This window comes from Aquila chrysaetos, chromosome 1, assembly GCF_900496995.4.
Source record: "Aquila chrysaetos chrysaetos chromosome 1, bAquChr1.4, whole genome shotgun sequence".
Lineage (NCBI taxonomy): Eukaryota > Metazoa > Chordata > Aves > Accipitriformes > Accipitridae > Aquila > Aquila chrysaetos.
The window spans coordinates 57,567,001-57,592,612 of record NC_044004.1 but is presented as its reverse complement, the minus strand read 5'-3'; the positions used below and the strand labels follow the sequence as shown (position 1 = coordinate 57,592,612).

Here is a 25,612-nt window from a genome sequence, read left to right as displayed (position 1 = left end):
AATCTTCTCATGTTGTTACATATGTGCCAGGAAAAAAATTCCCAGAAATTTCCACTGAGCTCCCCATTCTCTTACAAATACTTCCCAGCATTCTCCTTTATCCCAAAGAATATAAAACTCCAGCACAAGTTGAGCTGATCAACTTTCCCCCTCTGTCACTCCCTGCTCAACTGTTACCTCTTTTCTTAGACTTGAAAACATTCAACGCAGAAGGCATTACTCCGCTATGTGTTTATACAGCACCTAACACAACAGACTGCAATTATTGCTCTTAGGTCCTACTCCAACACAATGAATATGTCAACTGTTAAATCATCAGTTCTAATTTGAAGAAAAACAAAAATGTTGAAAATCACTTTTTCCAACAGGTGGTCCCAAATTTGGGGATTAGAGGTTATTGAGCTGAGTACTGCCACATAAAAAGCATTTTTCTCTTGGCTGACTCCTTAGTCGCAGGGCACAGCTCCATCCATCCAGGTATAGTTTCTTATCCAAACAGATTTTGCTGCCCTCCTGTGGCCTGTGAATATTTTAAGCACCAAAAGTCACACACACACCAGCGCACTGGCACAACAGCCAAGAAAAACTCTGATTCCGCTCGCCCAGTTCACACTTTTGTCTTGAAAGACAGATTGCACAGCTCAACATTACACTTTGAAGAAAGTAAAAAGCCAAAATGCTGTTGCAGAGGTAACGAAGGTCTCCTGATGCCTCTGCTTGAAAGGACTGCTTAGGCTTTGTAGGAGAAATACAGAGATCAGTCATGCTCACTTAACAGTTGAGCTGATAAATTTAAAACTCAGCTGTCCCTCAGTTACAACATGTACAAAACAACAATGTAAGTGACCTATAAAAATACTGCAAAGGAAGGGAAAAATACTAACTTTAAATCCTTGTGTTGATTATGCTACATAGCTATATGAATTATGAATCCCCATACTCTCAGATATGGCAAATGGGTGACACATGAAATAGCTACAGGACACAAGTTGTACGGTAGTTACACCCTGTCATCGATGTAGTTGGGATTTAAGTCTAATGAGAAAACTTACAGAACAATCTTCATATAAGCAGTGAAGACATTTTAAAGCAAGCAATACCAGAATACTGAAGCAGATTAAATATCTCTTTTATCAATTTAAGTTGTACAGCAACTGGAATACTAAGATATTAGTATATTCTGGAAAAAAATTATGAAGACTAATGTCATCAACAGTTTAACTTTTTATCCAATAGCATATTCAGAATATTTTGAGACAAAGAAAGGTATTTACTCCCCCTCCTCCTAAGTCTTTGCAATTAATACAAATATGCTAATGGCTATGGAATTCATTACTACAATATTTGATTAAAATATCTAAAAAGTTAAAACAGATCTTTCAAAAAGGGAAATATTGGCCCCAATAAAGTAAAAGCAATCTTTTCACTTTCTTACATGGTAACAGGACAGGTTTTCTTTACACACCTTTACAAGTTTTTAGATCGTATCCAAAGGTTTTTAAAGGAATTCATATTCCAAAAATAAGCAAATCATTACAAAAGCATGCTAAAAATCAGATAGATACAGATTTAAAACTGGACAAGGTATAAAAATGAATTTGCTGTAAGTCTGAACACTATATATACTCTGTAGGACAGTTCACATCTACTAGTGCAAAGAGCAAAACTCCTGCAACAGGCATTTAATTCTTCCTCATAGCAGCAGACATAAAGTCTATTTTGACCTATTCAGAGGCAAGCAAGACAAAATAAATGGAACGTGAACAAAACACCCAGCATTCCTCCAGCTAATTATCTGTTCATATTTTTGCTGAAGTTCTGAAACAGGCATATTTTTTTGACAACTATTTATCCAGCTGCCATGAGGACCTTCTGAGGGCCAGCAGCGCATGAATGGTTGGCATCTGTGTAATTCAGACTGGATAGCATATATGGAATCAGTTATTATGAAATGGCAACGCTAGTTAAATGCCTTCTCGTATATAGTTTCCAGACAAAAAGGAGCAAGAAATGTGTCATCACTGTCCTCTCTACAAAGTGTCACTTCGTACCATAGCATCACTCCTAAGTACACCTTATTGACCATTAAAGGAGATAAATTTCTATATACTCTGGCTTCCCCCCAAATACCCCTACTAATGATTTCAAGCCATGTTTAGAAGAAAATGTCATTTTGGATCACATTAATCATCTGTCCTGGATTTTTGCTAGACATTGTCCCAAACCAGAATTGCTGGAATGGATCATCAATCCTTCTTTCCTCAATAGTAATCTTCCATAACGTATGACCTCCACCACCATGCTATGCAGTACTTAGCAGAAACTTGTTCTCTAAACCTCTGGCTTAAGAGACAAATAATATAACTTTGGGGCTCTGATATCACATGATCGAGGAACACAGAAATATAAAAGGGGCAAAGAAACAAGTAAACTCTACTACAATGATATTGGGAGGAGAAGAAAGACCAAATAGTTCAAATGAAACAAAGGCCAGAGTTACTTAGCAGGCTATTTAACATTCATTAAAGATTTCCAAGGAAGACATGGAAAACTAATTTAACAGTCCTGTTAAAAAAAACAATCTGCTAGTCATCTATGAGTTAATGTTTTTGGGTTTTATGTCCTTCCATGTGTGTGAGAACTTTAGAGACAAAAGGGAGAAAAACCCACAGTCTAATGAATAGAACTACTTTTTCTGTCTAGGGCAGATCACACTCAAATTCTACCTACACATAGCCAACTCAGGCCAGTGACTGTCAAGTGCAGACACTTTGTAAAAGTTCACTCTGATTAATCAAGAGCATGACTTAATTTAACTGTCAGAACTAAGACTACTGTGAATTTACAAAACCAAATCATAAAGAATTGCCTTCAGTTCCCAAATCATAAATCTCCAAAACATTTCAATGGGCAAATTGCAGCATTTAATTTTAATTCTTTAGGTATGTTCAGTAAACAAACACAAACCACAACAGGAATAAAAAAAGCCTCCACTGAACTTTATATACTGTATTCTATAAAACAAATCTCTCAGAAGCCTAATAAACTCACAATTAACAAGGACTTGTGAATTGTAAAACCATACCTCTAGGGATTAAACTTCATCAAAAACTGAACTCCTGTTATAGGGGATATTCAATATGAAGGGCTAAGGCTTCAGTAATTCTCTGAGGGTTTACACTTACTCCACAAAGCAAGGCACTAATACAAAGGTGACCCTTTTCAGTATGATTATCAGCTGTATGGAAATTCCATCAATCACCCTCACCATAGTAATTTCTTACAGAACAGGCCAAACAGCAATGAGCATGTGTCCTAACTGAATCAAAATGCAGCTGTTAGAACTTGATATTATTCTTTCTAGTATGATTTTCAGTAAGATACACTAGCAACTACTGTTTTTTCTTTGCAGATTTTTTGTATATTTCAGAGGCTGTTAAGCATGTCATTTAGATCAAAACACCAATTAAAAAAATGCAACAGACTTCAACCAAACATAAATATACTGAACTTGTCTCTTAAAAATATAAAATAATGCATTCCCTTCCCTTGTTTAGTTTGGTAACCAAGACAATCACAAAAGAAAAATGGAGGGAGAGCACAGTAATAGTAGGAACAGTATATATTGCCACGGACAAATTATCTGGTTTGGTGGCATGCATAATTTATTCTTTCCAGCCACACAAAGAATTTTTTGTCTAAAAATTAGTCACTGCATTCAAATTCCCATCAAAATTGTCCTCAGGCCAACTACACAAAGCTATATCCAAGAAGAGTCAAAAGATCCAAAGAAATCACATATGAAATATAAAGTTTTGCAAGAATCCTCTTTTTAAGATAAGCCACATAAGAGTGAAATTACAGTAGTAAGCTTCCATTTTCTTAAGCTTATCACCTCAAATACCAATGTTGCCTATATTCAAGCTATGAGCATTTCCCTTTCTCTTTGTTACTCGAAATTATTTACTTCTCAAGTATTTACTAAGAATATGAGGCAACCTGGCTTCATTGCCATCGCAGGTTTTCCAGATCTTGCATTGCAAAATACAATACAATTATAAATGTGGTTTAAACTTATTTAAATAAGTGCAGCAAAACTATAACTTTAAGAAGAGGTTAATGAGAGGCAGCTTTAGCTGAGTTTCCCTTGGATTGTTATCCATGTGGCTTGCAGGCAAAGAGCTGTCTGATATGGAAAAATCAGTTGAAGAAGAAGGATGAGTTCCTGCTTCAGGATGCTCGAGATACTCAAATAGGCTACAAAACTATTAAAAAAAAAAAATCTTCAAAGTCTTTCAAAAAGTTCTGACAGGCTTGGAAGGGAAATAAAGAACTTTAAAGTGTTTCTTTTAACTCTTTTTGTTCTATAGAATAAATGACTGCCTGGATCTCATTTTAGAAACACTGTTGCTTTTAACATTTAAAGTAAAACACACAATTTGTATCTCTTGATTAGCAAAAATTTTAATAAAATATCAGATTCCCTAAAAGAGCTTTGATTTTTAAGTATCATGTATTCTCATCTCAGAAAGTATCTCTCAGATCTAAAATATTCCAAAGGTAATACCAATATAAAAAGCAGAACAAAATAAACTGTGACCAATCTTCACAAAATAATCCTAGAAGCAATGTGGATATATTGAATCAATCTTGACAACATTTCAAATGAAATACGTCTGCATCTAATAAAGCATTTATTTCACAGTTACTAGGTTAGTCAGTTCAATTAGCAAATACAAAAAATTTTAATATGGACCCAAAGTCACAAACTTTTAAATTGGTTAAAAGGTAATTACATTATTTAATGCTGTTTTCCTTCAATGTAAAAAAAAAAAAAAAAAAGCAGCAGCCATCAAAACATCAGTCATCTCTAATCACGTGAAGTTAGAGAATGGTTGATAGTCATTTGGTATAAGGGTGAAACCCAAGAAATCAACATTATGTCCAAAATACAGGGAACTCAGTTGGAAGCCAGGCTTTTCAATGGTTGATGGATCAAATCAAGAATCTCATCATAGCTCATTGATGTCTCCTTCCTTTAATGAAAGCTAATTTTGTATATGATCAATAAGGGCTGAAAAATTTTCAAAATTTTCTTCTGCCAAGTTAAGAAGTCTCTATTTTCCCTGTTGAGAAGCCACACTACATTAAACTATCTTTTACTTAATATCAGTTCTGGAAGCTGAAGCTAATACTGATCCTCCAGGATTGTTGTCTGGTAACACTATGTTCTGTGTTATTGTTCTAGCCTGTGTTATTTAAAGGTATTTAAGTTTTGAAGATGTTTCTAAACTAAAATTGTAAACATTTTTTTATTCGTTAGTCCACCCAATATGTTTAACAGAAGTTCTTTTTAAAAAGAACAGCTGTCCTTCATAACTTCTTCTTTCACTTTAGAATATCTAATTTACAGTTTAATCACCATTCTGGAGAAATAAAATTATACTGTGAACCTGCAACTCTTCCTTCATCCAGGTATCTTTTTAACATTATTATTATTCTGTGAATCATTCTGCTTGATGCAAGCAATTACAAATTTAGCTTATAGCCAGAATCAGGCAGGAGACAGGTACAGATGATCATATTGTCTATCTAGATTTAAAATGTATGAATTGATGAGTTTCAAGAGAGCTGCTGATCTAAAGAAACAGATTAAGGAGGCATTTCTTACTAGATTAGTATTTCAGATCCTGTCCAGATAAAAGGTAATAGAGTTATTGGGTGAGGTAGTGGGGTAGGAGGAGCTGGGGAGAGTTTGGGGACCTGAGAAGTCATTTTACAAAACAACATCCTACTAAATAGGTAAATGAATTTTAAAGATAGTCTCACAACTACTTGTGTATTTAGTCTTCAAAGAAAGACCTGAGGTTTTATCTTGACTGTAGACAAATCAGCTGATGCCTTAGTTCATAAATTATGCACACTGGAAATCGAGACTAGAGATCACTCTGAACAGTGACATTGGTCAAACCTGATGAACAGGCATCATGGGGAAATTTGTTTTGATTGTGCTAATTTGTCATTTGATGAAGGAATTGCAGCTCCTAAGCCAGACTATATTTGTATTGTTAATTTATAAATGGAAAAAAACCTTAAGTTGATGTCTCACAGAAAGCAGATGAGGAAATAAATGACTGAAATAAATTCCTCAGCATACTTTATTTACAAATACTTTCTCAAAGCCTCATGCAAGTTTATCATAAAATGTCCTATAAAATCAGTGTTTGTGGACAGAGAAGGAAAGGAGAGTAGATATGGAGAGAGAGTATGCACAGCTGCAAATCACTGACACAGTACTCAGTATTTGCAAAGCACTTACAATGAATGAACTCAGTCCTTGAGAGCTGACCCCAGAGGACAAAGCAAATTGCTTTGGAATAATATACATAAATGGGATCTCCAAGATCAATGATTGTCCAAGTATAAAAACATTTTTGAGGTCCACATCCCAGTGAATTTTTATTTAGCAGATTCATTTTTGCCAATGAAGGAAAACTCTCTTGCTGTCCCAAGATATTTTAACAATTCCAGTGCAACAAATTGTCAGCCAAATATTCGTAATTCATTTTTCTTTCTGCCAGAAAAAAGATTTCTATTACAGTAACCCTATGTTGGACAGTAGGTTAAAAACAAAACCTGGTTTGCAAATAATTAATGCCACAAAGAAAATGTGAGCATTAGCTCTATGCGATAATTGTGCAACACAAAGATCCTCCTTCTACAGGGAAGCAAGCTTCACTGCCTTGGGGTTTCAATGATGTGTTTTTAAAGAGGATAAGACATTGTGACAAACAATTCCTCTGCAGACATGTACCATCAAGAACTTTTTTTTTTTTTCAGTGAAACACAAAGATAGTGAAAATTTCCATCTTTCCATATTATTAATTCATAAGCAGTTTATTTTAAAATAATCTTAAGAAAATTTTCTATTCTTCATCTGGCCATACATTTTGCCAAATAAAACAATAACCCAATCCCAAAAATGTAGCATTTCCTTTTGGGAAAAGATTATCAACACTACCAAACATAAAGAAAGATGGCACAGTAAGGAGAGCTTCATCCTCATGTCACTATTCTTTCTGTAAATCAGACAAGCTCTCTATTTCTAATGTGAACATTCTGTACTCTCTATGTACATAAATAACTGAATATGGCACCTTTATTAAGATTTATATTCATGCATATATTAAAATACTATTAATAAAAGCAGGCTTCTCAAAAAAAGAAAAAGCACCAAAGATCAAATTCTCAGCTGACATAAATTACTTAGGAAAAGGCAACCTTTTAAATATTATATACCTGTATTTCCTGAATTCTGCTTCTCTCCCCACCAGCCCCACCCAAAAAAACCAGTTACAGTATATTATGAATTATTCTGTGCTTTACAAATCAAGGTAACAAATCTCTTCTCAACAACTGTTTAAGGGACAGCCTTATCCTTGAACAGTAGATGCTGGGCTTTCCAAATTTTGTCTCATTTTAAAAGCTAACGATTCTAAAACTCCAGCAACTTTCTCATAAGTCTGAAGACTTGAATGCAAACAAGGGGCAATTATCAATCAGGGTATCATTTTATTCAGGCTAACCTTTCTGTGACAGTTTTATATAGTCATTAATTCGGCCATCAACTTGCTACCGATCACAAAGCAAGCATAAATCAAACAAACTTGATCAGAGTCATTCTGTCTTCAGCTAGGCAGGTATGCGTTGCCTTGCAATGGATTAACACCCTTTCTTACACCTGTCTGCTGGACACAGAAGATGTAAAAGGCCTTTTCTTTTTCCATAGTAGCCTTTTAAAATTCATATAAAGAAAATTTCACCTCAAGTCAAACACTTGTCCCAATCAATTCAATACTAGGAATCAATCAATTTCTTACTAGGAATAACAAAGCATATAAAGTACTTGACATGATTCACTGGGAGTCGTGTTTATACACAATCCATTAAACTGCACTTGTTTAGGAAAAACTGGCCCCATGAATAGGACCAACTACAAAGTTAAAGGGCTACATATCTTCCATTAATTGGTAAGAGCAAGCTGCACTTGTAAAATGCATTCATTTATTTTGATCTAGCTTTATTTATTTGCCTACATTTTTTAAACTAACTTCCTCCACCTCAAAGTCTTCACAGATTCTGTCATTGAACCCTGTGTCTCCTACTGTGAATGCACTCCTAGTTTTTATTACAGTGGCCTTTCCACATTCACCTGACAATAAGTTGTATTTCAGCTAAGGAGCTCTTTTCTGACCTACTACAATTTCTTAATTTAAGAAAAAATATCTTTATGAGGAAGAGGGCATTACTCACAAGCCTACAAAACGCAGTTTACTACTTGCTACATTCATTCTGTGAGGAGTTTCACACTTTGGAAAGAATAGTATAAATTTGTTCACAGCTAACCACTACCTTTGTAAGTAAATACCATCACATGCACACTCTGTCAGTCTGGCTCATAATTTCAGAAAGAGATACCACAAATAAAGCACCTTTCTTCTTTTAAGTACTTCCTGCTTAATAAGTTTTTCAACTCATGAGGAAAAAAATAAGGGTTTGTGAAACTGCAGGTCAGTTATTTCTCATTCTTGAATTTCACAGTTGGGTAAAAAACTTCAATAAAAAGCTGCTTTAAAGAAAAAAACAGACTCCTGTTAAAAAATACAACCTTTCTCCCTTATTTTGTTTCACAGTGAACACAATGCTTGGTGAAAAAATGACAGTACCATAGAGTCATGTCCCCCTATAACATCAGAATAATAAAGCAGTGACAAGTGTTATCACACTCTGCCCCCACATACACACACTTTCCCCCTCCCCTTCATGTGCTTTAGGTGAGCCTAAAGGAAGCACCTCTAACCATAACCAGTCAAACTGATCTTGATATCCACAAAGCATTTGCAGCTAATTGGAAATTAACCTGAAGACAAGGAACAGTTTCACACACACACAGGACCAGGAACACAAGCAAAGACTCCAGGGTTGACTGAAGTTCCAAAAAGGGTAAAAAAAAAAAATCCTTTCTACGGCTGCCTAATATGAACTGTGAAACCACAGAAGAGATGCCCTATTTTTTTGCTGGTCACAAATCTAATTAAACATAACCTCCTCTTTCCCAGACCTCACATTTAGTCAGCAGTAGCACATTATTTCCATTCAGCATTCTTATTTCAACAAGCCCCACTTCCCAAAATTTCAGCCAGCACCTTGTCAGGGAAAAGATAAAAACAGTTTCTATCCTGACATATATCATGTGATTATTTCCATGTACTGTTGATGCAAGTATCTCCTTTTCCTTCAGTCTCACATTGTGACCACCTACACTTTTATATTCTGACCTGCCACCCTCTTCTTTTACTGTCTGTACATACTTACAACCACATCTACCTTTACTTCTACAGAAAGCTCAAAACAACCAAGCACTGAGCTTAGGACATCTGGGTTGCGTCTACTGCCGACTGAAGTATTTATTGCAAATAAGTATTTCATTAAATATTTTAATGGCATACACGTTTCCAGTATTTGCCTCTGGTATAACTTAGAAAAACTACATTTTCTTTTGAGATTTTGCACAAAATAATTTTTCAGGATCAGGAGATGCATTTAGCCAGACAGATTTGGTTTGCGTGCTTGGGGGAAAATCTTTATACACTATGTGATTTGGAAGAAACAATGAAGCACTGAGGAGTTTTGTCTTCTGTATTTAATAGACAATATCAACATATTTCTGATCTAAACATAGATTTGGAAAACAAGCTTAGAAAAAACACAGTTAAAGTACTGGCCAAGGATTTTATACAGTAAACTAGAACAGAAACCAGCATTTACAATACATTTTAAAATAAATCAAAGACTTTGTGTTAATTTCCTTCCAGAAGTGAAAGTTTGTAACAACAACTCAAGAACTACAATATAGTAGAGTATCAACAGATACAGAGGGCACTAAGATACTATATTTTGGGATATTTTGCAATGTTTCAAATACAGTCCAGATGCTCACAAAGGCTTACAGATTCACATGTCTTAATGCCGATACACACAACTTTAGAAGCCAAATACTTTAGAAGTAATTGACATAATGGCAGAAATTTAAAAAGCTGGAGAATATCTAAAATGTAAACATAACTCCCATTTTGGTCAAGCAAATACCTCTTAAAAATTGCATCAGGACTAGAACTAACAGATGTTTTCGCATGGGAATGGTTCAAAGCTGCATCAGGGGAGGTTTAGACTGGACATTAGGAAGCATTTCTTTACTGAGAGGGTGGTCAAACACTGGAACAGGCTTCCTAGAGAGGTGGTCGATGCCCCAAACCTGTCAGTGTTTTAAGAGGCATTTGGACAATGCCCTTAACAACATGTTTTAACTTGGTCAGGCCTGAATTGGTCAGGCAGCTGGACTAGATGATCATTTTATGTCCCTTCCAATTGAAACAGTCTATTCTATTCTATCTCATTCTGCTTCAGAAACATGACTAAGCAAATGAAATGCAAATCATGATGTCATAACCTTTAGTTTTGCAACAGCAAATATCACTGTCAAAAAACCTGAATGAACTTAAATGTATAATCTAAATAATACATTAGAACTGCAATCATCAGTAATTCTTTTCTGTAGTAAATAGCTGTGACAGCAAGGTGGTCTAATTAGACTTATAGACAGACTGAACAATTCAAACCCAGAACTTCCCCATACATATAACAAATTGAGTTATCTAAGTTGAGCTAGAGCAAAGAAAGTATATCATGTATTCTATTAAGATTTGCCAGCAAATTAAATGTACTGTCGATAAAAAACAAAGTGAGTTTTAACTGAAACATTCTCTACTTTCTCTCAACTGCTATGAACATCAGTAAGAGGAAATTTATTTACCAGTTATAGGGGTAATCTGTTTGAAAGCTGGAATTGCATTTCTCAAATACAGTTTAAAACCCTGTCAGATTCAGTGACTGTTTTCTTAGCGTGCCAGGTAGGATTTAGTAGTAAAATATTGAGAATTCAATTCATATAACAATGAGGCTGTACTAGCGGAAGAATCAGGAAACAGAGAACAGGACCACTTAGAACAGCAGAAGTAAGCATGCAGGTGTATCCACCTGAAAAGCAAAATCAGTTCTCATACCAGGAAATTTCCTTTTGTCCTATGTGACTGTTGCTCCTGGACTAAAACCACAACCATTTGGAGTTTCCCTAAATCAGAAAATGGCAACAGCATCACTGTGATCTTGAGTGGAGGCAGGTGAAATCTCTCTCTCTTGCCACCTTGTTGAGCTAGCAAATTTCCCAAACATTGAACTGAAAACCGATTTCAGATATCAATGTCATTAGTAACTATTTCAGCAAACGTGAAAAAAAGAGAGAGTAAGCACACATGCAGGCAGGAAGCAGCAGGAATTGATTTTTCCCTCTAGTCAAACCGAGTCCACAAGACTCCTTCCAGCACAAAATTTCCAAATATACATTCATTATGTGTTTTCATATGTTATGCATCTTTTTCAAAATTTTCTTTCAAAGAGAAGAAAAGAGATATATTGACAAAACCATGAACTCAAACTTACAGCCAAAACCCTGAGCACTGGAAGTAAGCAAAAACATTTATTCACTTCCAACAAAATACTGGAACTTGTCACATAAATTCAATGCATGTAATCCTCTCTGACCATTTCAGCAGACTACAAAGCTATATTAACATAAGTAGTACATCCAAAACATTCACATGAAGTCTCAAGAAGCAGGATGTAATATTGACAGATGCAAACCCAAGTTTTGTTTTGGCTTTTTTTTTCTTCCATGGTAAAGGAAAGAAAGGATCAATAATTAAAGCAGGGTATGCAACTTCCCAGTAAAGAGTTCTCTCAGGACAAAACCAGAAGTGAAAAGAGTTCATGTTAGAAGGATGGACACTTTATATAAAACTATAAATCTACTCATGGAACATAAGGGATTTGTCAAGGCTTTGTGAACTACACACAGATCCAAACCAGAGGAAACCAACTTCAAATTTGATCTTGTTTTTATAGCCTGTATATTGTAGATGGGAATACATGCTTGTATTCACACAGATATTTTTCTTAAAAAAGAGTATTTTTAAGTGCCTATAGCTCTTCAGTGATTCTTAACATATTCTGTGAGGAATTTCACATATTGGTCATTGAAGAACATCTATACGTTGCATGTATATTTCTGTATTCTTTAAATCAGAAGTTCTGTGCCACTGAGGCTAGACTGACTCCAATATCTAAGTTATCTTATTTACGCAACAGAATACAAAGCTTTGTCTTCCCTGTAGAAAGGAGTTACCATCCAGTAACTTCCTACTGTCTGGCAGCATGTGTAAGACGTTTTAGAGGAAACTCTGCTGTGTGGTGGAAGAGGTATTCAATATTCACAACACCAATGAAAACAACAAACATTGCAATAAATTGGGTTTTTTTCCTGTAGAACTATAGCCACTAGGCAACAGACTGCCCTGCAATCCAGCAAAGCAAACAACCCCTACAGGGCAGGGAACACTGCCATAAAAGGGTAGACTCACTCATAGGTAGCTACCAAACTTTGCTAATGAACATTATTTTCATCAGAATAAAATCAGCTGCTGCTGCTTTGGGAGACACAGTCCATGTACAACATTCATGCCAATTATATTAACATCATGTAGTCAGAATTTGCTGTTCTAGATAGGAAGAAAAGTTCAGGGAAGTAGGAAACGGTGGGAAAAAATATGGTTCAGGAATCAAGGTCAAGCTTTTATTCCCAGTTTGGTCATCAGCTGTTGATGACCTGAGGGAAGTCATCTCACCATGTGTCCCAAACAGACTGAACTTTAAAACAGATTTAAAACTGCTTACCTGTTTTACAGAACTCTGAAATACACTGAGAGGTGACATACTTTCCTATGAAACAGTTCAGTAGCTTCACCAGAAGGCGGCACTGTTAAATCCATACACACACACACACACACACACACACACACACACACGAAAACCCTTACCTTCTCCAGGACTGACTGCAGATGGTAGATTGGTCCAGTCTATGGTCCAGCTGGGGCACGGATGAGGCGAAAACTTTGCTTCAATACCATTTACCTATGCGAAAAGGGTAAAAAAAAAAAAAAAATTAAGATCCTGATCCTTTACCCACTGAAGTTGGTAGAAAAATTCCCACTGAAATTAATGGCATCAGATCAAACTGTGCAACGCTTTCAGCTTAACTGAAACTAAACAGGCAGCTGACTCTACATTGTATGGGATTCAAATTATGTATTTCTCTCTTTTTCACAAGAAATCCCTGTTAATTTTATTTAGAAAATGCTGTCAGCCTCACAAAAAATACTGAGAGTTATGGAACATGATGGTGGGTTTTCTTTAACAAAACTCATTAGGGTTCCCAGACGTTCAAAGCTCTAATCAAATAGCAAAAAACCAACAGAAACAATAGAATAATGAAGCCAAACATAAAAGCAACGTTTTTTGTCATCTTTTATATAAATATCTTTAAAAGAGGAATACAATATTGCAGTTCAAACAAAAAGTTACTTTGATTATTCAGAATTACTGATAGGGTTTCCAGCAGTCGTATCTTTGCTCAATTCCTGAATCAATCAAACACCACAACAGAACAAAAAAGTAAAATCACTTCTAAGTCAATGTGTATCAGACAGAAGGTTGGCAAAAGGTATTAAACTGTTCAAGGCTGTCAGACTTAGCTTCTGCCATTCTAATAAATTTCACATATTCCAAATTGAACAGACTATTACTATTAAAAATAACTCATTTAAAAGCTTAAATTACCATTAACTTAGTCATAGTTGGCCTTGGACCACCTGTAAAATGACTGTCTTCATTCTCCTCTTCTAATTTATCAGGAACTGAAGAGAAGCCTTGTAGCTGTTCCTGTGGAGCAGACATCAACTCTGGAAGCTGGAGAAGCTCCATTTTGCACCTGCCAGCAGCTTTCTTTACTCCAGGTACTTCTTGAACTCTTCGATACCAACTGGCTATCAGAGGCAAATTTACCAGATTTTTGCCTTGTTTTTTGCTGGAAACCTAGAAAAATAACACGGAAAAGTTACTTGCTGCTGTAAATTTCTTCGTACAAGCCACAAGAAGGCATGAACTACAGAAGTCAGCTCAGCTGCATGCCGAGCATGCTTACTCATAGCACGATGGTGATGCAGAAAGGTAGCTAGTTAAGAGCTCAGGCCTGCAGGTGGAATTGCCAGTTGGCCATTTAGACTTTATCTGCAATTCCCATTTGCTTAATAGGGTGAAAAGGTTTACATAATCAATTTCAATCATAATTTCAGTCAGTAACAGGAAAACACAATTTAAATAATATTCTTAATTATCTGCTATCTCCTAACAAGGGAATGATTCATTTTGGTTGGTAATCACAAAAAAAAAAAAAAAAACCCTAAACAGCAATTTGCAATGAATACTGAACTCTAGGCAAGACATTATGGTACCTGAATGCTCTTCTTTCCCACAGGCACCCTGCAGCCCTTAAAAGCTCATCCACTGACAGCTGTTTTGCTGGCAGCTGCAAGCCTGAAATACCTTTGACTATGTGGTAACAGCAAAACAGGCACAGGCACACATTGCCGCTGGTCTTTACTGAAGTCTTTGCACTACATCTGTGACTTTTTTTTTACTAGAACTGAACCCAAAACTTTTTTTTTAAATCATATCATTACTCAAATGTTTTTACCATCTTAACTTCATATTTTTATATAAAAATAGTAACTAGTATATTTCTTTTTTGAATTAAGTATATATGCTGGTGAGATGAAGTGGCCTTCAATAGAAATTAGAATTTGAAATGTAAAAAAAAAAATAAAAATTCTTCAGTAAGAATATGATGCACATATTACAAAAAAAGATACCCAAACCACATTTTTACATGAAGACCAGCTAATTTTAAAAAGGATGCATTTGGTGAACTTAAATAATTTTTGTTCCGGTTCCCAAATGTTCTAGAACAGTGAAGATCATCCTCTGACAGGACAGGTTGTGAAGTCTCCATCCTTAGAGACACTCAAAACCTGACTGGACACAACCCTGCCAACTGGCTCTAGCTGACCGTGCTCTGAGCAGGGGGGTTAATCAAGATGATCTCCAGAGGTGCCCTCCAACCTCAGCTATTGCAACTTCAACTACTCTGTGATGCTGTGCCTGCTTTAAGCAGAAAATTAAAAATCATGATTACAGGAAAAGGCAGAAAAAGCCGTGCAAAAACAGTGCTCCTCCACATATCTGTCTTCAGTGTGGAAACAGAAATTTGTAAAGAACACTTGAAATGACAGAAAATTTCAAGCAGCTCTCTTGCATGCTGTGTTTATCCTGTTCTTAGAGTAATCACAAGTAATTAGTAATAGCTAAAGGAGCAAAAGGAGGATGAACTGTGTAATTTTAGTATCTAATTCAATATCCTAATAGTAACACAGGCACAAATACATTAATTCAGTTAAGGAAGAAGTCTTTTGGAAAGCAATTCTAAGAGGCACTGTTACACTTGATAACAAGTGTTCTAAATTGTATTTTAAAAAGTGAATAGTGGTTTCTCCCAGACGGAGAACGGAGCTTTTGTTATTCTTCTATTAATTTTAAACAGTTACAACTAATAGAAAGCATAACAAAGCTAACCTCAGAAAGATAACAGAAATGGAATAAGGTAATGAAAAACAACTCTTCAGCTTCATTATCTTACTTTTGGTAATTATAATTACAATCAGATAGTCAGGTCTCCTCGTATTTATTGTATGATACTTTCCAGACACATACCCATTGAAGACTTCATTATCATTCACATCCTTAAAGCAAAGTGGAAGTGCAACTATAATGATTTTTTTTAAATACAATCCAGGAAGTCCAGTTATATAAATGGTAAGTAACATTTTAATACAGAATTAAACTCTGGCACTTCCATCAACAAGAGCAGTTTCAACCCACTGCCTGCAAGAAGGTTTCAGATGCAAGTTATTCAATTTTGATAACTGTACGAATCACGGTAAAATTGCTTAGGAAACGGTCATTCACCAGAGAACAGAAAAAAAGCAACATTATCCCAGAGCTCTTATAATTTAGGTAAAAATGAAACTGAAAGCCAGTTTTTTAGGACAATCCTTGGTGTGAGCTAACACAAAGGTATTATACAATATATAGTTCATAAGCTGCAGACCACCAGGGCTCAAGGGTCACACATGAAAAGCAAATAAATACAGCATTCTCAGCTGTTCACGGACATCTACAGAATGATTTCAACTGGATTGCTGAAATCAATTAAGCATCTGATCCAAGAATCTTCTCATGTCTAGCACCAGTAAATCAAACATTACTGTAAAAAGATATGCTTTTCTTATTTAAAAAGGCCTTGGAACAAGAAAGAAGACCGAAATATATTAAAGTTTTTAAAATAGTGGGAAAGCATTTTGTCTTACTACTTTTGTTTAGTATCATCCATACAGAAGTTGCTGTTAATCCTCAATTATGTGATTTGCAAAACAAACAAACAAAGCAGAAATAAATTAATAACCATTTCTGTAAAATAACTCATCATCTTAATTCAAAGGTAGCCATATTAACCTACTTCTGAATTCCCATATTGCTGTCATCATACAGAAATCCACTGAGGATGATGATCTTGGTTAAAGAAGTTATAAATTGGACATTTGTCACATATTAATGTTCACTAGTAATTATCTTGATTTTAGAGACTGTTTCTCTGAATCTGACTGACAGCATCTTCTCCAGGAATTCCATTTGTTTTCAAACACCATAAGGCAAATTTGGCAAAACAACTTGCAAAAACAAAATGCAAATACCAACTTCACTCAGAGCTCTTCCTGGCAACAGCCACCAGCTTAGCTATCAGTCTCAAACTGCAAGAATACTGGTAGTAGGCAAACTTATTCTATCATTTATTGTCATGGGAAATAAAGACACAGTTGTCATTTCCTTAATTCTTTCCTGTATATATCCTCATAAAACTAAGTACACAGATTGTGCTGAGCAAGACTCTCACACAGTCTTGCCACAGAGGTTTTTCCCACTGTAAAGCTGGTTTTGAAGCTCAGCTCAAGGCACTTGCGCTACTAAGCCCTACCTCTTTCCGGAGGTGAGAAAAGGGTAGAGGGAGAAAAGGGGGATCGGGGGCTGTTAAAAAAAAAAAAAAAAAAAAAGGTAAATAAGAATCAAGTTGCATGGCTTTATTAGGCTCAAAACATATTTTGATATATTTTCCTAATCCCAATGTTAAGATATTTGTACAACAGAATCTGCAAGAAGCTGGCACTTACTAGGTAAGTCCTGTAAGAAAACAACCAACACACACACACACACACACACACAGCATCTCAGGCCCAGATAAATTTTGTACACAGCGAGAGATCCAGCACAAAAGATTCAATAACCAAGTGACTAAGGCTCTCCCCTATAAGAAGGGTGAAATGAGTTTTTAACAGATCATTGACCTAAAGGTAGAGAGACATGAATATTTTACTGATTCAAACTACAGTCAAGTTGATGCAACCGACAGCCTGGCAAACTGCATCCTGGAATGCAGGAACTTCTAAAATCAGCTTTGCCACTTGCGACAGTGTTTCTGTAACATTCTATGTCAGGGAGCAAAGATTTATTCCCCAGTTTTCCACATTCCACGTGGTGCCCTGACTGCCAGCACTGTCACTGCTTTTCCTGTTTTATCTTTCTGAAACTCTTTTACGGTTTCAAATTCCTCCATATATAGAGACTGGGAGACTTTTTGAGATCTCTAAACACATCACAAGAGGCAAAATAATCCTACACTCAGAATGAAATTTTGCATATACCGACTATATACAGTGTCTATATTACTTTGCTAGCATACACTGTTTTTTCTCATTGTGCTGTGAAAACCTCTTGATGTGAAAGAAAAAGACAAGGATGAAGACAACTGAGAACAGCCCACTGGTGTTTGTCCAGTACTGGGAATGTGTTAGGTTGACTGCAATGGAGAAGAGAGACAAAGGCATCTTTGAATAGACCACACTCTTGCCATTTCCAAAATACTTACACAATCTGATAGGAAAACATTCAACTCCCCTAAAGGAAAGTGTAGACTTCCTATCAGTATGTTATTGGACCATACAGGTAACACAGGATTCTATTGGGGAAAAAAATTAAACAGCCAATCTCCCAGGACTGGAAGGAGAATCGTAACTTTTCCATTATAAACTTCACTTCAGGAGCTTCTAGCAACGTAACTTTTTCCAAGGAACTTCTCCTTTCACTGCAGTAAACAAAGGACCTTCCACAAACTGTGGAAAAGTTTAGTAGCAACAATACTATGAATGACAAAACTACAGATTACGGAAGTTTCAGGGCCTGAAGCACATCCCAAAGAAGCTGGCTCCCTAGACACACCACCTCATTTCTGAGTGGGGTCACAGTGGTCAGTCCTTGCTTGAAGAAGAATACAGACTAAGTTTTGTAAAAACAAAACTGCACAGAAGAATAGAAGGTTTGCTGATATGTAGGTATTATGCTGTCCTAGACACCCATCTTTATCTACAGATGTGCAATGAAACTGGCTTATTTTGTGGGAGGGCATGATAAAAAGCCAGGTTGGCTACAGAGGAATGCTGCCTCTCAAACAAAGAATTCCTAGGAACTAGAAGGAAACAACAGCAGAGATTAAGAATAATTAACCTATTATGAGGAGAAGTAAGCAAATCGGAAGTCATAGCACACTGTATTTTAAAAATAAATATTTGTAGACAAAAAAAAAATTCTCAAGAGAATCCCAAGAAATTACATACCAGTAGCATAAACAAATGAGCTTTTGGAAGCCTTTCCCTAGTCAATACCCAAGTACCTCTTCAGCTTTAGTACGGAATGAAAGTCAAGGATTTACACCTCTAAAAAGCCACCATAGTCCCTGAATCTCTCTCCATTCACTGCCTCCCTAAAAGGCATTCTTACTTTCTTAGAAGGTACTTGTTTTCTTTTAAGCATATCTGTCCATGTCAAGATAAAGTCACATAAAGTTTCAAGTCTTTGCTGAAAAGAATTCCAATTCAGATAATATCCATGTAATAAAAGTAAAACAAACAGGGTATTCATTTTGCCTTGCCCCCCAGTACACTGAAACCAAAATTAAAATAGGTTCATGCTTACCTACTTTTTTCCTATGCACATTACAATGTACTTAAAGTGTCCATTTTAAATCTCTCATGGGGCACATCTCTTCTAGTATTTCAATATTATATCATTCTCAACCCTCCCTCCCTTTAAAATTTGCAATTTATGATGGAATCGAAATTTCAAATCTCAAAAAATTCCTCACATATAAAATGGTCTTGTTTTAGTAAATATCCATTGAATCGTGGTCATAAATCTAGTACACTAAATTCGAGCAAGAAAATACATTCATGCTTACCTACTTTTGCTTGATACATATTAGAATGTACTTTAAGTGTCCATTTTAAGTATTTTCATGGAGGAATTTTCTGGGCAACTTGGTGCCAAAATATTTCAGCATTGTATTTTAACAGTTAACAGTGTTTACTAAGTATTGATACGCTATATATTTAAAAGTAATTTTAGTGATCTCACAAATCCCTGTTTTTTGTTTGTACAATAACAAAGACAAATCTCTTCCAGGTTAAGTTCACACTGCAAATGCCACAATATATTTTAAATTAACATATTTTACAACTTTCAAATTCTTAAAAAAAATATATATATACACTACTTAATATTTGCTTAACTTGTTGTCTTACCAAGAACTGATGGATGCATGGCAAAAGCACTATATCTGCCAAGGTAAAATAAAGCCCTTCTGCAAAAACGTGGTCCAAAAGCGGAAGGTCCGAAGTTTTCGTTCTCCTGATGTGAGGAGCCTCCCTGTTGACTGCATCTGATACTTCCTGGACAAGTAGCTTGGAGAAAGCTATGCTCAGTTCCAAACTTGGGAGTGGATGTTGATGCATTTCCACTGTTTCTCCTTCCTCAGTTCCTTCTTTACGAAGTACAGGCACTGCAGGCTTAGCACCTGCCTTCTGTTGTTGAAGTTTTTGCCTTCGAATTTTGTCATCATTATGTACTCGGACAGGTTCTCCAAGCTTTCTTTCAAGCTGTAAAATGTCAGGAGGAATAGTCTGACAGTGCTCAGGAGATGCCGTCAAAAATCCTTCAACAGCCAGAGGGATGCTGATTTCACAAAGTCTGGTCCACTGGCTAACCTGTCAGTTAAATTTATGGAATTAATGTCTCTACAGAAAAAATAAACAAAATCCAGGGTAACTTTTTGTCCACTTTAAGCACAGAAATTCCAGCTTTAAATATATTCTTTGATAATCTTAGAAGCTCAGGTATTTTGTATTACTTTTGCAATAGCAGAATTAGGAAGCTAAATCTTATATATAACAGAATGAACAGTTATCCAGTATACCACATTTTTATTCCTTATTATTGGCATGAGATTAGGGTGGCTGCGTAACTCAAGAGAAGCAAAACTGTGGCCAATTTATATATGTCATCTCTATAAAGTGCTGGTAATAAAACCAGATTACACCAAACAGATTTTGAGCACATTTATTTTACAGAAATGCATTGTACTATTAGTGGGTTTTCAGCACACAACATCAAAAAAACTTTAGTCTAAACGAACAGCACTTTTTACTTATTTTTTTCATGTTCTTGTCCTTGTGCTCTTTTTCTTATTATCTGTTCTTAAGAGTTTTAAAACTTTTAAACTCTTGTCTTTTCTTACTCAGTTTACTCATTTTGCAGCCATCTGAAATATGGAATCAAGTTCTCCAGCAGTTCCAAGAAGAGATTAGAACCAGAGGTTTCTGGAGGATGTCAGGGACAACTTCTTTATGCTAGTGCTAAATGGACTAACACAGGGTATGCTTCCCCAGATCTGCTACTCATCAACAGGGATGAAATGGGCTGGAGGCATAGTAATCAATGGCAACCATGGGTGTAGCGATCATGAAACAGTGGAGTTCAACCTCCTCAGAGGAGTGAAGAAGGCAAGTATACATGGATGAGCTGCCAGATGAGCAAACTGCTATGTGATAAATGGGCTGAAATATCCACTCAAAGTGTAGTAGTGGTTAATGGTTCACACTCTGCCTGAAGGTCAGTTAGAAGCGGGGCTCTTTAGGGGTCTGTGCTGAGGCCTATCCTATTACCTTCACCAATGACCTGGAGAGGGAGATGGAGCAGTGCACCTTGGCAGTGACGAAGGCTAACAGTATACGGTGCTCTTGAAATCAAAATTAACAATAAATTAGGTACTTCTCAGTTTATTTCAAACTGCAAGAGCTGTACTTTATAACTCATTGAAACTACATTGCTAGACATGAGACGAAGATCCGACCTTTTTTTGAATCTTAAGGTTCTTTTTATGCTGCTAAAAAGTAGTATCTTTAAAAAGAAGTATTTTTCATCTTTATGCCAAAATACAGATACTTCTCCATTGAGGAAATTTCATTTTCTAAGCAAATTAAGTTTCTTATTAAAAGAACTTAGTTTATGTCAATATTAAGAGTCTACTTCAGAGTATTTAATGCTTATAAAAAACCCTATTAATGTATCTAAGAGAAAGAGATGCACTCACTTCAGCACAGGCTTTTAAGCAGGTCTTCTTAAAGCCCAAGAGTTCCAAAATATCCTTTTTAGATGGATCTGCCTCGTATGTTTTCTGTATTATATGCCTTAAGACAACAGAAAGCCCAGCTCGGCAGAACTTGCCATCTTTCACTACAACGGCAGGTAAACAGCAGCTCTGCACAACCACTGGAAGTTGACATCTGGAGATTAAATGGACCTCAATATCACCAAGGAGGTTTTTTGTCACAAACTGATCATCCACATCTTCACCAGTCGGCACTAAGAAAATTTTGAATAATTTGCAGTCACAGTAGGATAGCAAAAACAGTGAAATAGATGTATGAAGAGGAAAGATACTATCTCTGTACTGATGAGAAAAACCCAAATATAAATGTTCTTCAGCGACACTATCTTTCATCTTCCTCCCGAGCTGAAGTTCCTGAAATAGAAATCAGAACACAACATTCATAAAAGAATACAGAATTTAGAACAAAAAAAGAGGGTTTGAAACAGTAGTCCTCCCACTATCTGCTAAAACTGATTTTAATGTAAGACACTATTAAAGACATCCTGCCTGAATAAGTGGACTGCAGGCACTTCTTGAGAGAACAGAATGGTTACACATATACACTGTCTCTTCACATACAAATCACTGACAGGGGAATGATCTGTGTAAAATTTTTTTTGCATTTTAGCATATTTCTGACATTAAATAAAACATATAAAACAAAAGAAAATATTTCCTTTTAAATTTTTTAGTGTATAAACATTTTATAGCAAGACTGGGTTTTTTTTTAAATCAATAATCTCCCACAACATTAACCATATATTATTGAAAAAACAAGTTCCTGAGCACATACTTACAACAGTCAGTTTCCTAATGCACACATTTGTCTTTCTGTAACTGTTAGAAGGCATACATATAGGGTATTTAGGCCATGGGAAATAATATTGGATCTGTATTAAAAATTAATCTAGAGCCTGGCGAGATACTAACTGAAGGTCAAGAGGACACATAAGAAAAAACCCGTTCATTTCAAGAATGCTACATGAACACCTCAAACACAGCTACTTCAAAGCATTTAAATACAACAGTAACATAGCTGAAATTAATGTCTTCTCATTATATTAAAAACTTAAACTCATTTTCCTTATAGTTGGTTGAAAATTACATTTTTCCTATTAAACTATTCCATTCCAGTTTAATATAAAACAATGATACAATAATTTTTCTGCTCAATCACTCAATAAAATTGCCTGTAACTTATAAATCGCAACTCGTATTGAAAAGCTTTAGACACTAGATGGCACTCTTAAAACAATCATTACAGAAGAAAGCTTTATTATAAGAGAAAAATTGGAATGTTGCTAAGAAAGGCCAGTATGTTTATATATATATATATATATATATATAAAAAAAGCACAAGTAACATTGGAACAGCATCAGTCTTTCAAATAACTTTCTAGATTAATAAGGTCTCTGTACAGTTACACAAATACGATGTAATTATTTAAAAAGCAAAAAGGTTTTCATTTGATGTATCTAGATTATTGGATTATTTTTTTCATGTAGAGGTATTGTACATCAAACTTGCCATTTTGTATCATCTATCACTGGGCCAAATCAATTGTCCAAAAAGAGGCAGTGGAAGAATAAAATCAAGTCCACCTGACATTAAGTAAAGATCATAATAATGATTATTATAGTGAAGTATTTTTAAGTCATTAAATTACATGACTTTGTTTCAGAACAACAGTGGCTCAACACAATAGTACTGTTCCTTTTCTTGAATTAATACACCTGCCACACAAAGAATAGTACAATACATAATGAAATAGCTACTTTCCTAAAAGCTATTTGGATAAATCTTGACAGCGTATACTGCAGATGACAGGGAGCCCAGGAAATTACTTGTTTTGACAGTGGCTCAGACCTAGATAGCATCAGCTGGTCTTGGTGCCACACGCTGAATCAGCATAGTACCCTCTAGTCCTATGAATTGTTATTCCTTCTCCACAGAGTCCGTTCAGACTCCAATTTGGTTCCTTCTTGTATTCTCCTTCCTCAGGTAAAGCCACTTCACACAGGCTTGGTAGTGTTTAAAACCAGCTTAGATAGCCTATGAGAGGGGTTCTCACTTAAGACTGTCCAGTACAACACAAGTTACCGTACTTAGTGGCTACCAGTCCTCCAGTACCTGCCTGTCATTATCTACTCATGAGCCCAAAAGGACAAAAAAGTTCTCCAGGAACTCTCCACAGAATTGTATGATTCACCTCCATGAATCACAAAGAACCAGCGAATAGGACTACAGAGGCAGGCATAATTCTTAGTATGATTCAAAGCTTAGCTGCTCAAACACAGATAGCTATATTAACCCCAAAATAAAAACAGAGCTTTCATTGCTCATCGATAAGAATCTCAGGGCTCTCAGTGAAGATGCAAGATCTGCTGTTGAATTTTCTGATGTATGAAAAAGCCACTTCTACATTTTCTTCTAGTTGGGTAGGCACTTATTTTTAATGAGTTTTCCAATAGCTAGATTCTCCTTTAGCTAGGTTTTGTGCACACGCTGAAGTTGCATTTATCCCAAAAGGCAAAAAATTTTAAATACCACTCATTCATAAAACATTCATTAGCAACTCAGATTTTTTTTTTTTTAAAGTACTCAAAAAATTTTAGAAAGGGATTCTCATATCAAGGGGAGGGGAGAAGAGAAGGGTTAAGCTAAGGCAGCAGTTCTGGTTAATTTGATTCTCCCCACATGGGAGGAATAAGGGGAAGTCCAAAGATGAAAATTATGGTCAATATTACGAGAATTTCCTTTTTAAGGAATCACATAAACAGTGATAGTGTCAATACAGCAGCAACTAATCATTCCAGTTAGTAATTCTGAACCAAATAAAAACAAACTGTAAATTGCTAATTTCTGAGAAAAGTGCAAGCAACTAATATCTTACACTTACCAGCAGAACAAACTCCAGGAGAAGAGGTAACTCCAGCTCTGATCACAAAAAATACAAACATCTCATTTCTTTGGTTTTCAGGGAGAATTAAGAACATTGCACATTTCACAAGATCGTGTCTTAAATCTGAGAATAGGTACTTATATAGGCAAATGATTTCCAGACCCTGACAAACCAATCTGTCATTTCATCATTTATAAGACAACGATTCATTTCGGTTCATACAGGCCATCAGATCTCTCTCAGCTAAAGGCCCTGATCCTGCAAGTACTCATGGTACCTGACCTGAAGGTGTCTTTGCAATATAATGTCCCATTATTTTCAAATATAGTCCTAAATTCTTCTCATATACTATACTACTACTATTTTTCCTACCAAAGTCCCTTTCTCTTCTCAAATTTGTAGTGCTACAACAGTGAAATTGGTTTCCCAGAACCATACTCCCTGTTCTGCTATTGATATGGTCAATTTAGATCTGAGTTATTAAACTTACTGTGTGGAGTGGAAAAATTCTATTCTTAATTAGGGTCCATTTAGGACAATAATACTTCTCTGTTTCTGCAGCTAACCTTCGAGGGATGAAAAGATGAGCTTCGCTCAGCAGGAAAACAAAAGAAATATTGCACTTGAAGCTCCTGTTTGCATCCTCCAGCTGTTTCTCTCGTCCTTTGCTAGAGCCAGCGTGGTGGTCCAGGGACACGTCTCCTTGGCAGTTGCCAAAGAGCTTGCACGTAAATTCCAAGGAAGCCCAAACAAACGTGTTAAATTATGTATCTTTAAATTCATGATAATTCAGGCTCAAATATCAAGCTAAGTATTTTTAAGACTCTTAACTATTGATTTAATGAAGGTTAAGATTCACTTGTCAATTTGCTCAGGTTTGCTCCTCTCTCTCCTTCCATACTCATACTTAATTCTTCACTTTATTTCACCCATTTGAAAATACAAATTATTAAAATGAAGGTACCATCCTCGAACAAGAACAGATAAGCTTATTAGCTGATATTTCTGTTTGTAATCAATAGCTAGTCAATTAACAGTCCTTATG

General features: G+C 35.8%; 1 protein-coding gene across 3 annotated transcripts in view; it reads right to left on the bottom strand.

The window, feature by feature from the left end:
• Window positions 1-25,612, bottom strand: part of GSTCD (glutathione S-transferase C-terminal domain containing) — a 71,587-nt gene that overhangs the window by 42,019 nt on the left and 3,956 nt on the right. Inside the window, exons 1-5 of one of the 3 annotated variants that reach the window (XM_030012363.2) lie at window positions 25,134-25,219; window positions 21,605-22,036; window positions 19,758-20,219; window positions 13,792-14,046; window positions 12,993-13,086 (exon numbers count right to left, since the gene is read on the bottom strand). In XM_030012363.2, coding sequence (XP_029868223.1) covers window positions 12,993-13,086; window positions 13,792-14,046; window positions 19,758-20,219; window positions 21,605-22,015 — 1,222 coding nt within the window. In that variant the 5' untranslated portion in view covers window positions 22,016-22,036; window positions 25,134-25,219. Of the gene's footprint in view, window positions 1-12,992; window positions 13,087-13,791; window positions 14,047-19,757; window positions 20,220-21,604; window positions 22,037-24,564; window positions 25,220-25,612 lie in introns of those variants that run through there. The other 2 variants (XM_030012345.2, XM_030012354.2) reach the window with 2 other exon arrangements.